Source organism: Eulemur rufifrons, chromosome 18, assembly GCF_041146395.1.
Source record: "Eulemur rufifrons isolate Redbay chromosome 18, OSU_ERuf_1, whole genome shotgun sequence".
Lineage (NCBI taxonomy): Eukaryota > Metazoa > Chordata > Mammalia > Primates > Lemuridae > Eulemur > Eulemur rufifrons.
The window spans coordinates 42,061,521-42,080,248 of NC_091000.1; the positions used below are offsets into that span (position 1 = coordinate 42,061,521).

The 18,728-nt window shown below is 38.6% G+C and overlaps 1 protein-coding gene across 1 annotated transcript in view; it reads right to left on the reverse strand.

The window, feature by feature from the left end:
• SPMIP2 (sperm microtubule inner protein 2) overlaps positions 1 to 18,728 on the reverse strand; it is a 79,972-nt gene that overhangs the window by 50,368 nt on the left and 10,876 nt on the right. The window contains exon 2 of the mRNA XM_069493260.1: positions 13,906 to 14,001. Coding sequence (XP_069349361.1) covers positions 13,906 to 14,001 — 96 coding nt within the window. The remainder of the gene's footprint in view (positions 1 to 13,905; positions 14,002 to 18,728) is intronic.

Below are 18,728 nucleotides of genomic sequence, written 5' to 3' on the forward strand. Positions count from 1 at the left end.
TCTTCTAGCCTCCATCTCCCACAGCACTGGAATTACAAGCATAAGCCACCGTGCCTGGCCTCTCCTTTGGTCTTAGTCGCCTGCTAAACTATAATTAGCGTGGCATCTGTACTCATACTCGAGGATATGGCTTTATACTGAAACAGTGCAAGGAGCGCAGGCAAGCCAGTGGCTCAGTCGGAAGTCATCGTCACAAAATGCAAGGGAGAGAGCAATTGCTGGTGTTCCTCCATATTCAGACTCTTTGATCTAGAGCAGAGGTCAGCAGACTTTTTTGTAAAGGGCCAGATACTAAATGTTTTAGGCTTGGAGACTGTATATACCACTTCTATCACAACCCTGCCATTGCTAGACAAGATGTAAACTATTAATAATTAAGTGTGGCTGTGTTAAAATAAAACTTAACTTATGGACACTGAAATTAGAATTTAACACAGTTTTCACGGGGCAGTAAATATTATTCTTCTTTTAATTTTTTCCAACCACTTACAAAGTGAAAAATCACTTTCAGCTGTACAAAAACAGGTGACAAGCCAGATTTGGACCCTGAGCCATAGTCTACTAACCTTTCATATTTGTCTTTTGTCTTACACCTTCTCCGTGCATATCTTAGATACAAAGCTTCTCTATTTGTTAGAATTAATTGATTATATAACTCCAAAAATAAGTGTTTCATTTAAATGTACTATTTTGCATATTCTTAAAAGAGCACACTTTTTTTTGGTATAATAACAGATCCCAGTGGAGAATCATGTTTTACCTTGCCAGTGTCACTTTGGGCCCATCCCATTTCTGACTTTGTGATAATTAGTTTTCTTTTTATTAGAGTTGTGTAAGTGACCAATGAGAAAATATAAATATAAAGTAGATGTTCCAGTGTAATTAAAGATTAACAGTTTGGGGGTGGGCATATTAAATTATACAGACAGATTGGAAATAATAACATTAGGTAAGAATTGCCCTGCTTTTACCCACACTGCAAAGAGCTGAGAGGTGTGCATTGCTTTTTTACTGCTCTGAGTGATCATGGTAATTATGATGTAATCCGGAGAGAAGAGCACAACTAACACTGCACAGGGTGGAAATGGTGATCAAAACCCTCCACTCTGTAATGATACAGATTGTAAAAGGTACCATGGACTTAATCTCAGCTTTGCTTCAAATAGAGAAAAGAAAACAAATTTATCACTTTAAATGTAGGCATTGTTAGGAAGGAGTATCACAATTACAGACAAGTTAAGTGCAATTTATGACAATGATACTCTGTAGCCTAGGTGACGTATGGCAATTCCCTTCTCTGTTCCCTGGATAAACAGTATATCAGGAAAGGCTTGTCTATTTCTAGATGGCAGTAAGTGATTTCAATTTAGGCCAGGGTAATTTAGACCGTAAGTGGTGTTTATCAACCTCGAAAATTATAAAATAAACAAGTGAATATGGCTAAAAGTATGCTGTAAGGAAAACATGTGAACCTGCTATTTGGATTATTGAGAAATATTTAATTGTAAAAAGCAAATAAGCAGTAACCAACAGATAGGTATTCTTTACATTTTTTGGTTTTCTTTTTATAACCCTTTACCCTTCTCTACTTAGCCAGGGGACTGGCTGTACTTCCAGATTATTAAGAAGATTGAAATACAATGATCCCTTATTTCATTCCAAAAATGGATTCCATTGTGCTGTAGCACTTAGCTTTTAAAATAAATAGATTTGTAAACAAGTAAAATATTAGGTGAATAAAGCCACATTAGATCAAATACTTACAAATTAATTTAAATTTTCTTATCAGTCCATATCTGAACATTCTTACTTTGAGGATCTATTTTTCCATCCCTGTGAGCAAACATTTTCTTTTAGCACCAACTTGGCATAATAGAAAGAGCACTTGGACAGGGAGAATGGCAATTGGGATTTTTGGTCTTGGCCTTGCTGCCATTGGCATAGAGAACTTGAGAAAGTCATTTCATCTTCCTTCACTAACATCAATTTCTTTCTTTTTTAAAAAAATAGCTTTATTAAGGTATAACTGACATACAATAAACTGCACATAAAGTGTACAATCTGTATCTTTTTACATATGTGTACACACAAACAAGGTTGTCAGCTAAAATACAAGATGCCCAATTAAATTTGGATTTCAGATAAACAATGACTCTTTTTTTAGCATAAGTATGTCCTCCAAACATTGCATGGTACATACTTATACTAAGACATTTTCATTTATTTATTTTTTATTTCAGCATATTATGGGGGTACAAAAGTTTAGGTTACGTATATTGCCCTTGCCCCCACCCCCCAATCAGAGCTTCAGGCGTGTCCATCCCCTAGAGGGTGGGCATGGCACTCATTATGTATGTATACACCCATCCCCTCCCCCTCCCACATCTGCCCGACACCCAATTAATATTATTCCTAAATGTGCTCTTAGGTGATGATCAGTGAAACCAATTTGATGATGAGTACATGTGGTGCTTGTTTTTCCATTCTGGGGATACTTCACTTAGTAGAATATACTAAGACATTTATCTGAAATACAAATGTAACTGTGCACCCTATATTTTTATTTGCTAAATCTAGCAGCCCTGTCCTTTTATCATCATTACAATTAAGATCAAGAACAGATCTGCCACTGCCAAACTTTCCTAGTGCACCTTTATAAATCTCTTTTCCTACTTGCTGCTCTTTTCCCATACCCAGACCACCGCTTTTCTGCTTTCTGTTACTATAGATTAGTTTGCATTTTCTAGAATTGATATAAATGGTATCATACAGTATGAGCTCTCTTTTGTCCAGCTTCTTATACTAAGCATAATTATTTTGAGATCATCCATATTTTATAACATGTACCAGTAATGTATTCCTTTTTATTGCTGGGTAATATTCTATTGTAAAGATATGCAACAGTTTATGCATTTACCTGTTGATGAACTTTCAGGCTGTTTTCATTTTGGGGCCTGTCACAAATTAAGCTAATATAGAAATTTGTGTGTAAATCTTTATATGGACATACGCTTGAGTAAATATCTAGGAGTGGAATGGTTAGATCATGTGGTAGCTGTATTAATTTTTAAAGAAACTTCCAAAAGCTTCAGAAATGGTTGTATCATTTTACATTCCCTTCAGCAGTGTATGAGCATTCTACTTTTTCACATCTTTGTCACTACCTGGTCTTCTTAATGTGTGCATTCTAATAGGTATATAGTGGTATCTCACTGCAGTTTTAACTTGTATCATCTAATGACGAATCCTGTTGAGCATCTTTTGCTTATTTGCCAGCTATATATTTTCTTTAGTGAAGTTTTCAAATCTTTTGCCCATTTCTTAATTACTTTTCTTCTTATTGAGGGTTTTGAGAGTTCTTTATATGCTCTGAACACATGTTCTTTCTCATATATGTACTTTGCAAATATTTTCTTCTAGTATGTGCTTATATTTTTGTTCTCTTAGCAGTATCTTATGGAGAGCAGAAGTTTTTAATTTTGACAAAGCTCAACTTATAAATTTGTTTTTTAATAGGTCATACTTTATGTGTCGTATCTAAAAATTTTTGCCTAACCCAAGATCACAAAGATTTTCTCCCATGTTTTCTTTTAGAATATTTATAGTTTTAGGTTTTACTTATGTCTATGATCCACTTCAAGTCAGTTTTTATATATGATAATATGAAGTTCCATTTTTATATATGGATATCTAGATAGTCTAGCACCATTTGTAAATGACTATCCTTTCTCCACTGAATTGCCTTGCACCTTTGTTTTAATGATATATATCACTAAATATATATATTATTAAATTATACACACACGCACACGCACACACAGAGTATTTGTTAACTAGGTCCCTGTGTAAAACGTATTTCTTACTGTTGGCTACAGTCAGAACAGTTTGAAAGCTACTGCTATAATGGTCACCTGAATTATTTTCTTTTCTCCTCTGGTCTCTTAATCATACATATCTATCACTTCTGTATATTCAGTCCTTCCTACTTCTTCAATTCCCTCTGTGCCTCTAAAATTTCATTTTCTGTGGAAGCACATTTATGATCACCTCAGGAAACCACTGTTTTCACTGTTCCTTCCATTTTTCCTTCTTCTCTCTGCTATACAGGGAAATAATGAAACATTTTATTTCTCCCTGCCAAGTTTATATCACTCTCTGTGTAATTCACATTGTGACCTTTTATTCAATATTTCTTATGGATTGCGATTGGTTTACAGCAAATCATTTCCTTTTTCATTTGTTTTGCTTTATTGGGAGGCAGCTTGATGTGGAGAAAAGAGAATGTACCATACTTCATCTGAACTCTATTTCATAATAGCCTTGTAACTTCCTTCAAAATACTATCTCTGAGGCTCAGTTACTTTTTCTGAAAAACAAAACCACATTCAACCACCTCGTGTATTTTTTGTAAAAATTAAGCAAGATATTGCCATTTAGCATATGTAAGTCATGTCTAGCCCTGTACCTGGCACATAACCGATGCCTGAAGATAGCTATTATTACCACATTATGTACCTTCTAACCACTTCTGTTATTTCCATCGCCTTCCCTCATGTCCGTACTTTCTACTATGCTAATGCTGTTGTAGCCTGTACAGTACCAGGCCTGGGGTGATTAAATTCAAAGCCCTAAACTACTGTAGTGAGAAATGTTTAATGATTTTACACAGGAAGTGCCATGGTGCCAAAGACATGAAGGAGATCAGATTTAATTTTACTTTAAAAAAAAAAAGGAGAGAAACTCTTCTTCCACAAAAGAAACCTTAAAATCTCCCTCTTATTATAAATGTGGACATAAAAATACTCCTCTCTAGAGATAACACAGCTTCTGGAAATGCTGAACACTCAACTAAGAGAGTCAGAGCTCTAGCTCAAACTACCATTCCGTAGGACTTAAAAACCAAAAATAAGAATGCCCTGTGGATTACTGATGGGGGCAAGAATATTCTAATTTCAGAGAAGAAAATGTCAGACACAGAAAAAGGAATCAGACTGGAACACTAATTGTTTAAGAGTTATCACCAGTTGAGTCCATTTTGAAGAGGAACTAGGGATTGTCCAAACCTATTCTATATTTGCTATGGTTTTTTTCATTAAATATGCCACTTTATGAATTCCTAGATTCCTAGCCTGGATTATGGATTGCAATTGGTTTACAGCAAATCATTTCCTTTTTCATTTGTTTTGCTTTATTGGGAGGTAGCTTGATGTGGGTAGACTTCACCTGATTATAAATAATTGAAATTATGGCATATAACATGGTTATTCTATTTTTGTACAACTTTAATACATTCACTCATGTTTATTTATACACAGTAAGCTTCTAGTTCTTCACTATAATTAATTATTATTAAAAATTCTAACTATTAATTATATGAACTGGTAGCTTCAATACCAGGTATTGAATACCAAGAGTATTTAATTAATGACTCCTTCCAGAAAATTAGTTAAAAAGCCATCAACTAGGGGTGTTTGGATATTTGGGTGTTCCAAGATAATATTAACCTGAGCTCTAAAAAGTTTACAGCTATACTTTCCAATGCAATAGCCACCAGCCACATAACACATGTGCTCTAAGTCAAAAATACACACCAGATTCAAAGACTTAGTACAAAACAATGTAGAACATTATGTTAATAACTTTCAATATTGACTTCATATCAAAATGAGAACTATTTGGATATATTGGATTAAACAAAAATATTATTAAAGTTATTTTCACCTGTTTTAATTTTTTAAAATGTGGCTACTAGGAAATTTTCAACTATCTATGTGGTTTGAATTATGTTTCTATTGAACATTGCTGGTCTAGAGTTTAGTAACTTGTGAAATTCTATGATACTTAAAGCTGGTGGATAATTGTAAATGTGGCTCATTAAGGTCTGGAAAACATGTGGCAATGTCTGTTGGCTAGGGCAAGGTCTTTAGTGCACATAACTGGCTGACGAGTCAGACAGGAGCAGCATAAGGTCCATTCCCAAGACCAAAATGAAACTAGTTTGAGCAACCATGTTTATGCATAGGAAAAGCCAGCAGCTTTAACCTGTGGGTAAACGTACCACGCCCTGCCAATGCAATGTAATATTCAACCTGTTACTCATCCCTGAAACCTGCCCCCCAGGTTTCTATAGCTAATTGCTCACAGTTGGATCCCTGTGAAGGTGAGATTACACTCCCTACAGGATATGTTGCACATGCTGACATCTCGAGTTTCTAAGTTTTTCATTCAACCTAATACTCATTTTTGGTCATATTATGGCTTTGAATGAAACACTGAGCTTAAAAGATGACTTGTAGGCAATACTAAGAGGTGACAGATAGAAATCCCCCAGGATCCATACTGATTGTGATCAAGTAGATCACAATCTATTTGTGATAAGGTACAAAAGAAGCTTAAAGACAGGAGGTATTTAAGTGGGAGCAATCAGAGACTGACAATAACCTAATAATAATGTACAAATTGGAAATACGTTAAACATATGTAGGTCAATCTCAGAGAAGCAAAGCAATTGGAGAAAGTGGCAAACGTTGTTAGTATCAGCCCACCATAAAAGAGGGCTGAGGGTTCTCCTTTTGAGAGGGATAGTTGAAAAAGGAAAGTTAGGATTGGTCAGGCTACCATGGTTTAATGATATTAAGCAATGTTTAACATTGTTTTCCCTAGAATGCTGGTGTTCTAATATTATCATGTAAAAATATTGATGCTAGCAGTATTTTCTTCTGAAATGTATTTAAAATATATTTAAGTGACTATATAACAATAATAATAATAAGGTAGCTGTTATCTGTGAACTGTCTTTAAGAATGCTGTATTTGAGGTTTCCAAGACATTACATGTGAGATCATCTGACACATGGCTGCCTGATACTTCATACACACATTGATACATAAGTATCATATACCTGTTACTGTGACTCAGCTTTTTATCTGTAAAGTGGGGATAACTACATCTATATCACAAAGTTTTGTAAGAATTAAATGAGATAATCCATGTAAAGAATTTAGAACAGTGCCCATTTTAAGCAGTCAGTGTTACATGATGATTATGATGAACCAGTACTGTACATAATTTAATGATCACTGGTCTGTGTTCATTATAACAGTTAAATGTTATAATTTTAATACTCATTTATAAAATGGATCAAATGTTGACTATTTCTTAGAGCAAATGATTAATATATGAAACCATATTTCATTGCTTTAATCCAAGAATACATTTTATTTCATGAATTCTATTTCTTGTTAAGTCTTTTCAACATATTGTAATTGAAAAAAAAATATTGCTGTGGTTATATAGCCAGGACTCAGGAACTATTCATTAAACCATAAATGGGCGAGTGGAGTGGCCCAGGTGCTATAGTCCCAGCTACACGGGAGGCTAAGGTGGGTGGATCACTTAAGCCTAGGACTTAGTGAACAGCCTGGGCAACACAGCAAGACCCCATCTCTTAAAAAAATGAATGAAGTGAATTTGAGAAACATTGCATTAGACCTTTGGTCATCCAATATTCTCTCTCTACTTTGAGTCTATAGCACTGGTTTACTAGTAAATGTTTAGCAACTGGCTCTCAAGAGAAAAAGCTATGGACCAGGTGTGGTGGCTCACACCTGTAATCCTAGCACTTTGGGAAGCCAGGAGTTTGAGACCAGCCTGAGCAATATGGCAAGACCCCATCTCTACAAAAAAATGGAAAAATTATCCAGGTGTGGTGACGTGTGCCTATAGTCCCAGCTACTTGGGAGGCTGAGTATGAGGATTGTTTGAGTCCAGGAATTTGAGGTTACAGTGAGCTATGATAACACCAATGTCTCAAAACATGTCTCAAAAATGAAATCAAAAAGAAAAAAAGAAAAGAAAAAGCTATGGTTTTAGCATTTACCAATTTCTGTGGTATAAATATTTCTATCATGGCCAATTTCAAACTACCAATGTGACATCACTGAATGCAAAGTTGGAAAGAGATGCTAACAATTGGTTCTCTCAAGCAGGTACTGATATAAGCCGGCTCCTGCAGACCACTCATATAAACACTTAGCAATTTCCTGATTATAACACAGCTTCTTACGCTGTGTTCATTCATTCAGTATGCCAATGGTTCTGAAAGTGTGGTCCCCTGACCAATAGCATAAGCATCACCTGGTAACTTACTAAAAATGCAAAATCTCAGGCCTTACCTCAAAACAGAAATTCTGAAAATGAGACCTAGCAATGCCTGTCTTAATTATCCCTCCAAGTGATTTTGATGGATGCTGATGTTTGAGAACCCCTGCCCGATACCATTGTTGTTTCTGAAGGGGCAGAAGTGCCAAGTAACTTCTAATATATATTAACTAGTGTACCAAAACCAAAAATGTTGGTGTTCTGATTCTTCAAAGTATCTAATTATAGACTCTAAAATTGCAATTTATTAATATATGTTCTGAGAATCAACAAAGGATACCAAGCTGTTGCTCTTAGAGTAGAAAGGTAATTTTATCTTCAGATGCTTCCATGCTTCACGTTGCTATTGAGAGATTCTGAGAAGGGGCAGTAAAAAGCTACTGGTTGTGATTTCAAGTGGCTTCTATAGCATAGACCATGAGCAAAATTCCCGTGCTAAAATAAATATATGCCCTGCTATATTAGTGGACATATTAATCCACTTGTTTTGCTAGTTGTTTGTTTGGAAATCATGTTAGTACAGCCCTAAATTTAGTTATAGCATACACAGTGCTGGTGGAGATGTACATGGTTTCCAGCATGTTCTGAGGGAGCTCTGGTTTGGTGCAACCTATAGAGGTCAGCAGGGACAACCTTGCACTCTGCGTAGGTTCCTTCTCACAGCACGTGTTCATCCAACTGCCAAAATATTTCCAGTAACAGAAGCATATTCTATTTTTGGACAGGTCTAATTATTCTTCCATACACTGAGCTGAAATTTGCCTTCTGTAGCAGATCTGCAGCAGTCACGCATTGGTCTGAATTCTGAATTCTAGTTAATAATCCCTGTCTCACTGGATATCCTGTCAGATACCAGGAAAGGCTCACGCAAGGCCCTTTTGCAAATTAGGCTTCCCCACTTCTTTCGAGTTCCCCATGCAACACGATTCTCAGGCTGTGCACCATCCTGCCTCTTTATGCTCTTAAATTTTTTAATGTCTCCCTTAAAATGTGGCATGCACAACCAGAAATAATGCTATAATGTGGTCCAATCAGGGCAGCATCTGTTTATTGAGCACAGAGCTCTGTTAATGCAGCCTGTGATTATGTCAGCTTTGTTGGCAACTGTGCTAACCTCCGGGTACATCTCAAATCTGCAGTTAGGTAACCTCCACACCAACCAATTACGTCATGTCTCGCCTATCCTCTACTTGGATTGTTGATTTTTTAACTCCAAGTGCAAAGTTCATATTTATTCCTCTTAAATTATAACCTTATTAGTTTCAGCCTCTAATTCTAAAATATTAACATCTTTTGCAATGCAAATTGTCATCTAATTTTACTCTCTTGCTCCTAGGTTTTTACCTGCTGCAAACATAACATGCCTTCCTTCTCTATAAAATCACCGAGAAAACTGTTGAATAAGACAGAGCTAATTCCTGCTTCCCTCTCGCAATCAATTATTAAACATTAAAGCTTGGAACTAGAATAAAATGTCCCAGGGAAGTACCAGTTAAACACTGACTTTCACTTGCCAATTTTACTTCAATGTGTCTTTTAGCTGAAGTAGCCTAAAAAATGAAAATGCTGCAATCACTGTAAATAATTCCAAGAGAACAGTTAGAATGCTTAACAGGGATTAAATATTTGAAATATAAATCCCTTTGATGTGTGCAGAAGAAGGTAGTTTACACATAGTATAGCATAATTAAAAGCTTTTATCATAATCTTGGATTAATTGAGGTATTTCGAGAGTAGTGATGCCGTACTAAAAACCATTACTAGAAAATTGAAGCTTTTTGTAATTTTGAGTTAGTTTTGTGCTTATACAAATTATTCCTCAAATGGTTTGTTTATAAAAATAGAAAATAATTACAAAGAAAAAATTTCTAAAAGATAACCTACTTAGCACAGAGGATTAACACTTAGCGTTTACAGGCTGTGTGAAGAAACATATTCCCGAACTCCATTTATGAGCTACATGATATGTGAAATGCAGAGCTGAAAACTATTAACATCACGATTGCAAATACCCCGTTCAGTTCAGGGGTGGTCTTGGAGATGATATCGGATCTGATTCCTTTCAAACAGCCAGAGAGGAAAGACCAGAAAATGTATTTTCAGTAGACACAGTGAAGGCACTGTGGGAGAAGGGGTGGCGACTGTTTCGTCTTTTAACACAAATAACCCTAGCTAACCTAGCACCACAGTATGTTGAATTCATTTTTGATGAAGTTATGCTCATACAAAAAGGCACCAATAATCCTGCTTATTTGGATTTCCCCTTCAAGAGCAGTATTGTGTATTGTTGCATCACTGCTTGCAGAAAAGCAAATTAACTTCACACATTTGAATATTGGTCAACAGTTCTGAGTCAATAGTTATTACTCAGTGGTCACAGGTTCTTTGCAGTAAGCAAAATATCATATTTAAATGTTTTTAAAATGAGACATACAGAGAAATTGGAACTCTTGTGCATTGCTGGTGGTAACATAAAATGGTACATTTGCTGTGTAAAATGGTATAGCGATCCCTCAAAAACTCACATAGAGAAATACCATAAGATCCAGCAATTCCACTTCTGGATATATACCCAAAAGAAGTAAAAGTGAGGACTTGAGCAGATATTTGTACACCCATGTTCATAGCAGCATTATTCACAACAGTCAAAAGGTATAGAAGCAACTCAAGTAAGTGTTCATCGATGGATGAATAACAAAATGTGGTGTATATGTACGTATCAGTTTGCTAGGGCTGCCATAACAAAATGCCATGGACTGGATGGCTTAAACAACAGAAATTTACTTTCTCACAGTTCTGAAGGCCAGAAGTCTAAAATCAAGGTGTTGTCAGGGTTGGTGATTGGTGAGGCCTCTCTTCCTGGCTTGTGGAAGGCCACCTTCTTGCCTTTCCTCTGTGCATGTGCAGACAGAGACAGCAAACTTTGGTGCCCCTTCCTCTTCTTAAAAGGACCTCAGTTCTATCAGATTAGGGCCTCACCCTTATGACCTCATTTAACTTTAATCACCTCATAAAGGACTGGTCTCCAAATACAGTCACATTGGGAGTCAGGGCTTCAACATATGAATTTTGGGGAAAACAATTCAGTCTATAACAATATGCAATGGAATATTATTTAGGCTTAAAAAGGAAGGAAATTATGACACATGCTATGATATGGTTGAACTTTGAGGACATCATAACACTAAGTAAAATAAGCCAGTCGCAAAAAGGCAAATACTACGTGATACCACGTATATGAGGTTCTTAGAGTAGTCAAATCCATTGAAACAGAAAGTAGAATGGTGGTTGCTGGAGGCTGGGGGACGGGGAAAACAGAATTAGCATTTAGTAGGCACAGAGTTTCAGTTTTTCAAGATGAAAAAGTTCTGGAAATGGTTGTACAACAATGTGAATGTACTTAATGCCACAGAACCGTACTTAAAAATAGTTAAAATGATAAATTCTATGTTATGTTTATTTTACCACAATTTTTTAACAAAAGAAAAAAATGAGAAAAGCACTTTTAGATTAAACTGTTCCTGTTTTAGTATGGCACCCACTCTTGGTGGACGTATTCCTCCTGAAACAAATTTAAAAACACTCACTTAACCACGGAGATGGAGCAAGGCCCCCTCTTAGGGGCCTGCTGGGCCCTCCAACCATGGAAAGAAAGGAAAATCTTGAGTCCCTTTGGGGAAAGTTCCAGGCACCTAGCTTTGAAAAGTGCATGAGGTTTTGTGCTCAACACCCCTTTCGGCTAATCAAAGAATCTCTGAATCCGCCTATGACCCACAAGCCCCTGTTTTGGGATATCCTGCCTTTTTGGGCCAGACCATTGTATAACTTCCACGTATTGGTTTACAATTTTGCCTGCAACTTCTGCTTTCCTGAAATGTACCCCTGCCTTTAAAAACCCTTTCTTGTGAGCCATGAGGGAGTTCGGGTCTTAAGCATTAGCTGCCCGTTCTTGCAAGGAGCCCTGCAATAAAAATGCCTCTTTCTCCCAATGCAGCTCTAGGCTTCCGCGTCTGCCTTTGCTGCACAGGGTAAGTGGACCCCAGTTTGGTTCAGCAACACCGTGTTGCCATGAGGTACTTTCAGTCTGTCAACCGCTAATCTTTGTTTTATGCTTTTTTTCTATGCTGTCTTTTCAAATGTATCAGATGGCTATTTCATCATTTACGTCCACCTTTCCATCGAATTTCCTAGATTTTAAGTACGAATTCCAACTTCATTTTTCCCATGTGTTGTCATCACAGTGATGGTAATAAAATTATACATTTACTGAATTATGGAAAAATCAGCTTGGGGACTTCCAAGTCCTGCAAGTATGTAAATAATTTAACAATATTGTCAGATGTTAATTGACTCTAAACTAGCAGAATTGGAAAGTCCCAGATTTATTTTGCCTCTGTCTCTTTCCCTTCCTTGACTAATTTACAAATGCAAGGAATGCCTGGGTCCTAACACACAATGAGTATTTGTGAATAAATGAATAAATGTGTGTATCTGCATGTTATGAAAAGAATCCCCTCACTGAAGGAAGGGAGAAATGCAGTGTCTCATGAAAACCAGACCTCTAAGAAGACATTGTGGGACAGCATCACATTATTGCAGGAATAATTTAGCTTTTAAAATAAAGCTAATAACTTTCCATTTAGAAAGAATGAATTTTGTTTACAGCAAAACATTTAGAAATGAAATTTAATTCAGTATTACTTAGTCCCTTTTGAAAAGCAAAAAAGAAAAACCAGTGCAACTTCTGAGTATCTGTCTTAATGCCTCTGTACATATTGTAATATAAGTTTCAAGATTTGCTAGACCAAAGAAAGAGAAATAGTCTATCCTACTAGAAAGAGTTGCAACAAAGAAATTTGACTTTTTGCAATGCTTTGCATTATAATTTATATATAAATATGAATAATGCATGTTAAAATGCTGACAAAAGATTAAAAACCTAGAATTTTGTGCAATTAGAATGATTAATGATTATAGCTGTTTAGAAAGTATATGAAGTGCTGACTACATGTGCTATACAATGTTGATGGATGAGGAGGCAAAAGGATAAGGCTTGGCCTAGCCCTCAGAGAGCTTATAATCTAGCTAAGAAAATAGTCTTAGACACTGAACATCTAAAGCAGAGCTGGGTGATGCTTCCTTTAACTGAAAAAGAAATTCAGAGAAAGGTGTAATCAGTGTGTAGTAGTCATAGAAAACGTGGGTCCTGAGCAGGACTGATTGACAGAGTCAACAGGAAGCCACTGTTTATAAAATTAATAAAGGGCCACAAGGTGGGAACTGTGGTTGGGGCCTGAACTCTGCAAGGTATAGGCATAGTTAAAATATATTATAACCAGCCATTGTCCTCTAGTTTGCTTTCCAATAATTGCTACTCATGGGTCACATAGCTGAGAGTCATAAAGATTCTTATCTTTCTTAATTACTCCTATAGATAACATCATCCTTGTGAAACCTAAGGCAAGTTTTTGAGATATCTTCCAGGCCCCACATTCCAGTCGCTAAGCTGAGCCAGCCAGACCAGTGTCCCATACCGAGGAACTGACTCAACTGGTCTTGGAACCCCCCCACCCAGGAACTGACTCAGCACTGGAAGACAATTTCTACACCCCTATGGTTCCACCCCAAATCCAGCCAATCAGCAGGCCCAATTTCCTAGCCCTAAGGCTGCCAAACTATCTTTAAAAACCCTTTCTCCCAAAGTCTTGAGGAGATGGATTTGAGAACTTCCTCCTGTCTCCTCACATGACGCCTGTGATGTTAAACCCTTTCTCTGCTGCAGCCCCTGCTGTCTCAGTGCATTGGCTTCCTCTTGAGCAGCAGGCAAAACGTGCACTAAGGCTGTAACGAGCACACAAGTTTTAAAAATGAGAATTCATAATTTCAAAAATATAAGTATATAATCAAATACACATGAAATATGGGGATGAGAATCTGTTACATCTTCCCATTCTCTGTGTAAGAGACATATGGACAGTAAAGCAGATTCCTAAAATCACTGCCAATCTCCATTAATCAGACCATTGTGACATGCTATAGAGGTTCATACAAAAATCCTCATGTTTTCTTCCCTCTTCAAAAGCTGACTACTCCTTACAGCAGATGAAGAAATTACAGCGATAACCCTGGACCAATTAGCTGAACCCCCTCTAGCCCACTTACTACTCTGCTGTTCGCAAATAAAAAATAACGTTACCTTTGCTCCCTCAGGTATTGACTTTTTCATGTTAATTATTACTGGGAAAATACAATTTAAAAATTACAGCTCTTTTTCTGGTTCCCAATTTTCCAGTTAACAAAAAAAAAAAAAAAAAAAAGAGGGTATTAATTCTGTTGTTGTTGTTTTTTTTTTCCTTCTCTCTTAGGGAGGCTTTCTAGATTGCCACCTTTGCTATTTTATTTTCCTACCTTTTCTCTGGTAACCCTTGCGGTCGTAGCCTAGCTACTTCCAGCGTGTTTGCCAGCTAAAAGGACTAAAGTGGGGAGTCTTACTGTGCTTTCAATTTTGCCTTTTTTACAGCAGCCTGCCCCCCACTAGGAGACTGGCGAGTACAGCTGGGCCACTGGCGAAGGAGGGGGTAAATGCAGTCCCTTTGAAGTTGCACGAGTCCTTCCCTTTGCTTCCCATGATGCATCTGCGATGCCTTTACTTTTCCATGTCTGCCAGAAAGCCAATCTCTGCCTCTTCCAAAGGAGAGTGAACATTAAGTAGCCACCACCCTGGAAAGCTCTGTAGGGAGTGAAGAGAAGGGGCGGGGTGGAATTGAATATGGCTTGGAGGGCACAGGTGGAAGCTCTTTATCTGAAATCTGCCTCTGGCTATTCTCTCAGCAGTCCTCTATTAGTGACCAAATTGTATGGATCGGTGAGAAAGCAGCTGTTGGAGAGATTTTTGGATGGGAAAGGAAGGCCATAGTGGGGAGGACGCCTCTCCTTTCCAACACACCCTTGGCCAGGCAAAGAAGCAGCAAACATAGTGAACGATGATATGTTCCTTCCGCATTGTCTTTTCATTTTTATTTATTTATTTTTTAGAGACAGGGTCTTGCTCTGTTGTCCAGACTGGAATGCAGTGGGGTGACCATAGCTCACAGCAGCCTCCAACTCCTGGGCTCAAGTGATCCTTTTCCCTCAGCCTCCCGAGTAGGTGGGACTACAGGTGTGTGCCCCCACACTCGTCTAATTTTTTATTTTATTTTTTGTAGAGACGGGTCTCACTATGTTGCTCAAGACATCCTCCCACCTTGGCCTCCCAAAGTGCTGTGATTATGTGCTTGAGCCACAATGCCCACATGCATTGTGTTTTTATGCTGAAGCAATTATTGGCCCAGTTTCGGGATAAACAGTTATCTAGAATGTCTCTCTGGACAGGAGACAAATCAGTCAAACCTGTAAGTTAGTGTCTGTGGATAGCAAGAGAAAGGAAAATGCCTTAGATTACAAACTTCTCAAGGATTTGTCCATCAGTTCATTTACCCCTTCCACAAATTTTTTCTCGTGTACTCTGCGTTAGGCTGTGTTTGGTGCTAGGACTGTGTACGCCCTGTGTTTCCTATTCTCAGAAGCTGGAACCAGAAAGAGAGTGAGTCCCAGAGTCCTGGTCCCCCAGCTGGAGCTTCCCAACCAGGCAGCTTCACAAGAGACTCTGACACAAGTGCAGGAGAGCGACTGACGCTGGCAAACAAGCTCTAGGTCAGAGCCGAGTTAAGCCACTGTAGGTGTGAAATGGTAAGAGGGGTTCTTGGGGCAGTGAGTATACAGTGTGGGGCTAGAATAAAAATGAATCATGGAAATCCAGGATGCTGCTACTGTGTCTGTCTCAGGTGTGGCTTGGGATGCTCCTGACAGACTCAACGTGGACTTTGAAGCTGTACGACAAACAGGAACCCACAAGGATTAGCTGGACCCAGTAGGTCTCTTATCACCCCCAAGCCTCCAAATTTGATGATGTGGTGGCTTGCGGTGAAACCGGTGCCTTTCAACGCGGGGCTAAACACCACGAGCCTGGAGGTCAGAGATGCAGAAGGAGGAGATGTGGAACTGGCCCGGCACAGCAAGGGGGGTTCATAGGTCAGCAGCAGTGGCTGGGGACCTGCACTCACCTCTGAGCTCTCGTGCAGAAATGACAAGTCTGCGCCTTCATGTCTGCCTTCCAAATCCCACACACAACACCTCGTGTGGCCCCGACCAACCCAAAACTATCCTAGGAAGGGCAATCTGGGAAATGTTTCGACTTAGCTCAGTTGATGCTGTACAAACCCACCACATGTAGCTGGGGCAAGGAGTTCAGTCTGGCTAACGCTTTACACTGTTGCTCTTATCTGCTCTTTGTATCAGTTATTTGAGTCTAGTGTTAGGCAATACATATTGATTAATGATAGAAGCTGGATGAATCCATGGCCAGCTTATCATTGAACAAGATATAAGAAAAGTCCAAACTATAAAAAGTTAAAATTGTATTTTGTTTTTTTTCCCCTAAGCAACTATGAGGACTCAGGACTCTGGTCTCAGCCTCCTTGCAAAATAGGCCGTCTCTGGAATTACTAGAAAGAATCTCGGATAAATTCAGAGTCTTCTCCTTGGGTTTACAATGAACTCAATAGCTGGTCTGAGATAAGTCATCTTTAGGCAAGAGGAGCAGCAGATCCAAACTAGACAGGGGTAAATAGCCCAGTGAATGTCACCTGTCTTCACTGGGCAAAACTTGCTCAGAGTAGAGGTGGCTTTCTACCTAGCGGTATCTGTGGAAGAGCCTGAATCTTTTCATCTTTGATGGCAAGGGAGGAAGTCTCAGGATGTCTCCACATCTCAGAGCTGTGCACACCCTGGTGAGGGTGGTTCAGTGGTGGACCTTGTGTTTTAAGTGGCTATAGAGTCCACAGAAAAGGAAAGGAATGATATCTATCTTGTTACTTCCTAGGATCATAGAATCATAGGTTATTTTTTTTAAACTTCTTTTTTTAGCCCACATGACTAGCATGTCTACTTTGTTCTGCTTCCGTTTTTTTTGAAAAGAGGGTGGTGACAGCTACTTAGCTTGTAAATTGAACTTTGAAAGAGTCTGGAAATCTCTAAAAGAAAGAGATGTGGGAGGTATTATCTCCTTGCTGTGAACAAAGAATTTAACCCAAATACGATCAGCATTTATTCACTAACTCCAGATAGCTGTTTGCATAAGTTTTGACTACTTAGATTCCTAATTATCCTGTCACCAGTGCCATCATTCACTTGGCTGAAAACATAATGAATTTTTATATAATCATTTACAGAATGATTATAATGCACACTAATTGGGATTATACAAATGTTCCCATCCTTTTTTTTTTATTTCAAATTTTGGGCTTTTATATTACTTTTAAAAATCAGTGGTTGCAAGTGAAGCCTTCTGATCTTTTGATTTGGACAAGTTAGACCTTAATAGAATTGGAGCACATGTGAACTTCAAGGAGCAGAACTTGTACAGTCCCTATTGCTCTTGGGTCGACTGTGTTTCCCACAAAGTGTCACCTGGACTGCCTATGTCACAGTCTCCTGGTGTGTTGCCTTAACATGCAGGTTCCAGGGACCCAGAAAAACTAACTCAGAGTTTGGGACATAGGGCCTGAGACTCTGCATTCTTCAGTGTCTCCGTAAGTGGTTCTTACGCCTGTTACATTTGAAGAATCGATGTCCTATAGTCAGGATAGTGGATGGCTCAGAGATCCCTTTGGGGAGATTATGATGGTTAATTTTACGTGTCAACTTGACTCGGCTAAGGGGCGCTCAGAGAGTCTATTAAGCACTATTTCTGGGTGTGTCTGCGAGGGTGTTTTCAGAAGAGATGAACATATGGATTGGTCGACTTGAGTAAAGAAGACCCTGTCATCAACGTGGGTGGGCATCGTCCAATCCTGCAAGGGCCTGAACAGAACAAAAGGGCAAGAAGGGCGAATTTACCCTCTGCTTGAGGCCCCAGCTATCAGCACTCCTGCTTCTTAGGACTCCGGGTTTGGAGGGGAACTGCGTCACCCGCTTTCCTGGTCCTGTAGCTTACAGACAGCAGATGACGGGTCTCCTCAGCCTTCATTAGTCATGTGAGCTGATCCTTCATAATCTCTTTCTAAATATCTATATATATCCTATTGGTTCTGACTCTCTAGAGGACCCTGACTAACAGAGATCTTAGTGTTACTGGCAGTAGAATGTCACGAAGAACCCAGCCACTTGCTTTGGCTCACATTTCATGGCACACAGTGTCTTCTTTTTTCTTCAGTAGCCGCCCCCTCCCCCAATTATGCATTTGTAAGTTTTGATCATTGTTTGGTAAAGTTGGAAGCTGCTGTCCTTCTTCCAGCCACTTAGGGTTCTTGGCTCTGCCCTCTGGTTCCCACTCCTCCATTCCCAGTGCGGTTCACCTGACTGCCAAGAATAAAGCTTAGAAATAAGGCAGATCTCTTCTTTCCTCCACCCGAAGGTTTCCCAAGGCTGCTGTAGGTCCTTATCAGAGCCACCAGTAGGCATCATCCTGACTGGGAATTCAGTTCTGCTCAGACTCTGCTTGGAAATGGAGTGGTTGGACTCCTTGTGAT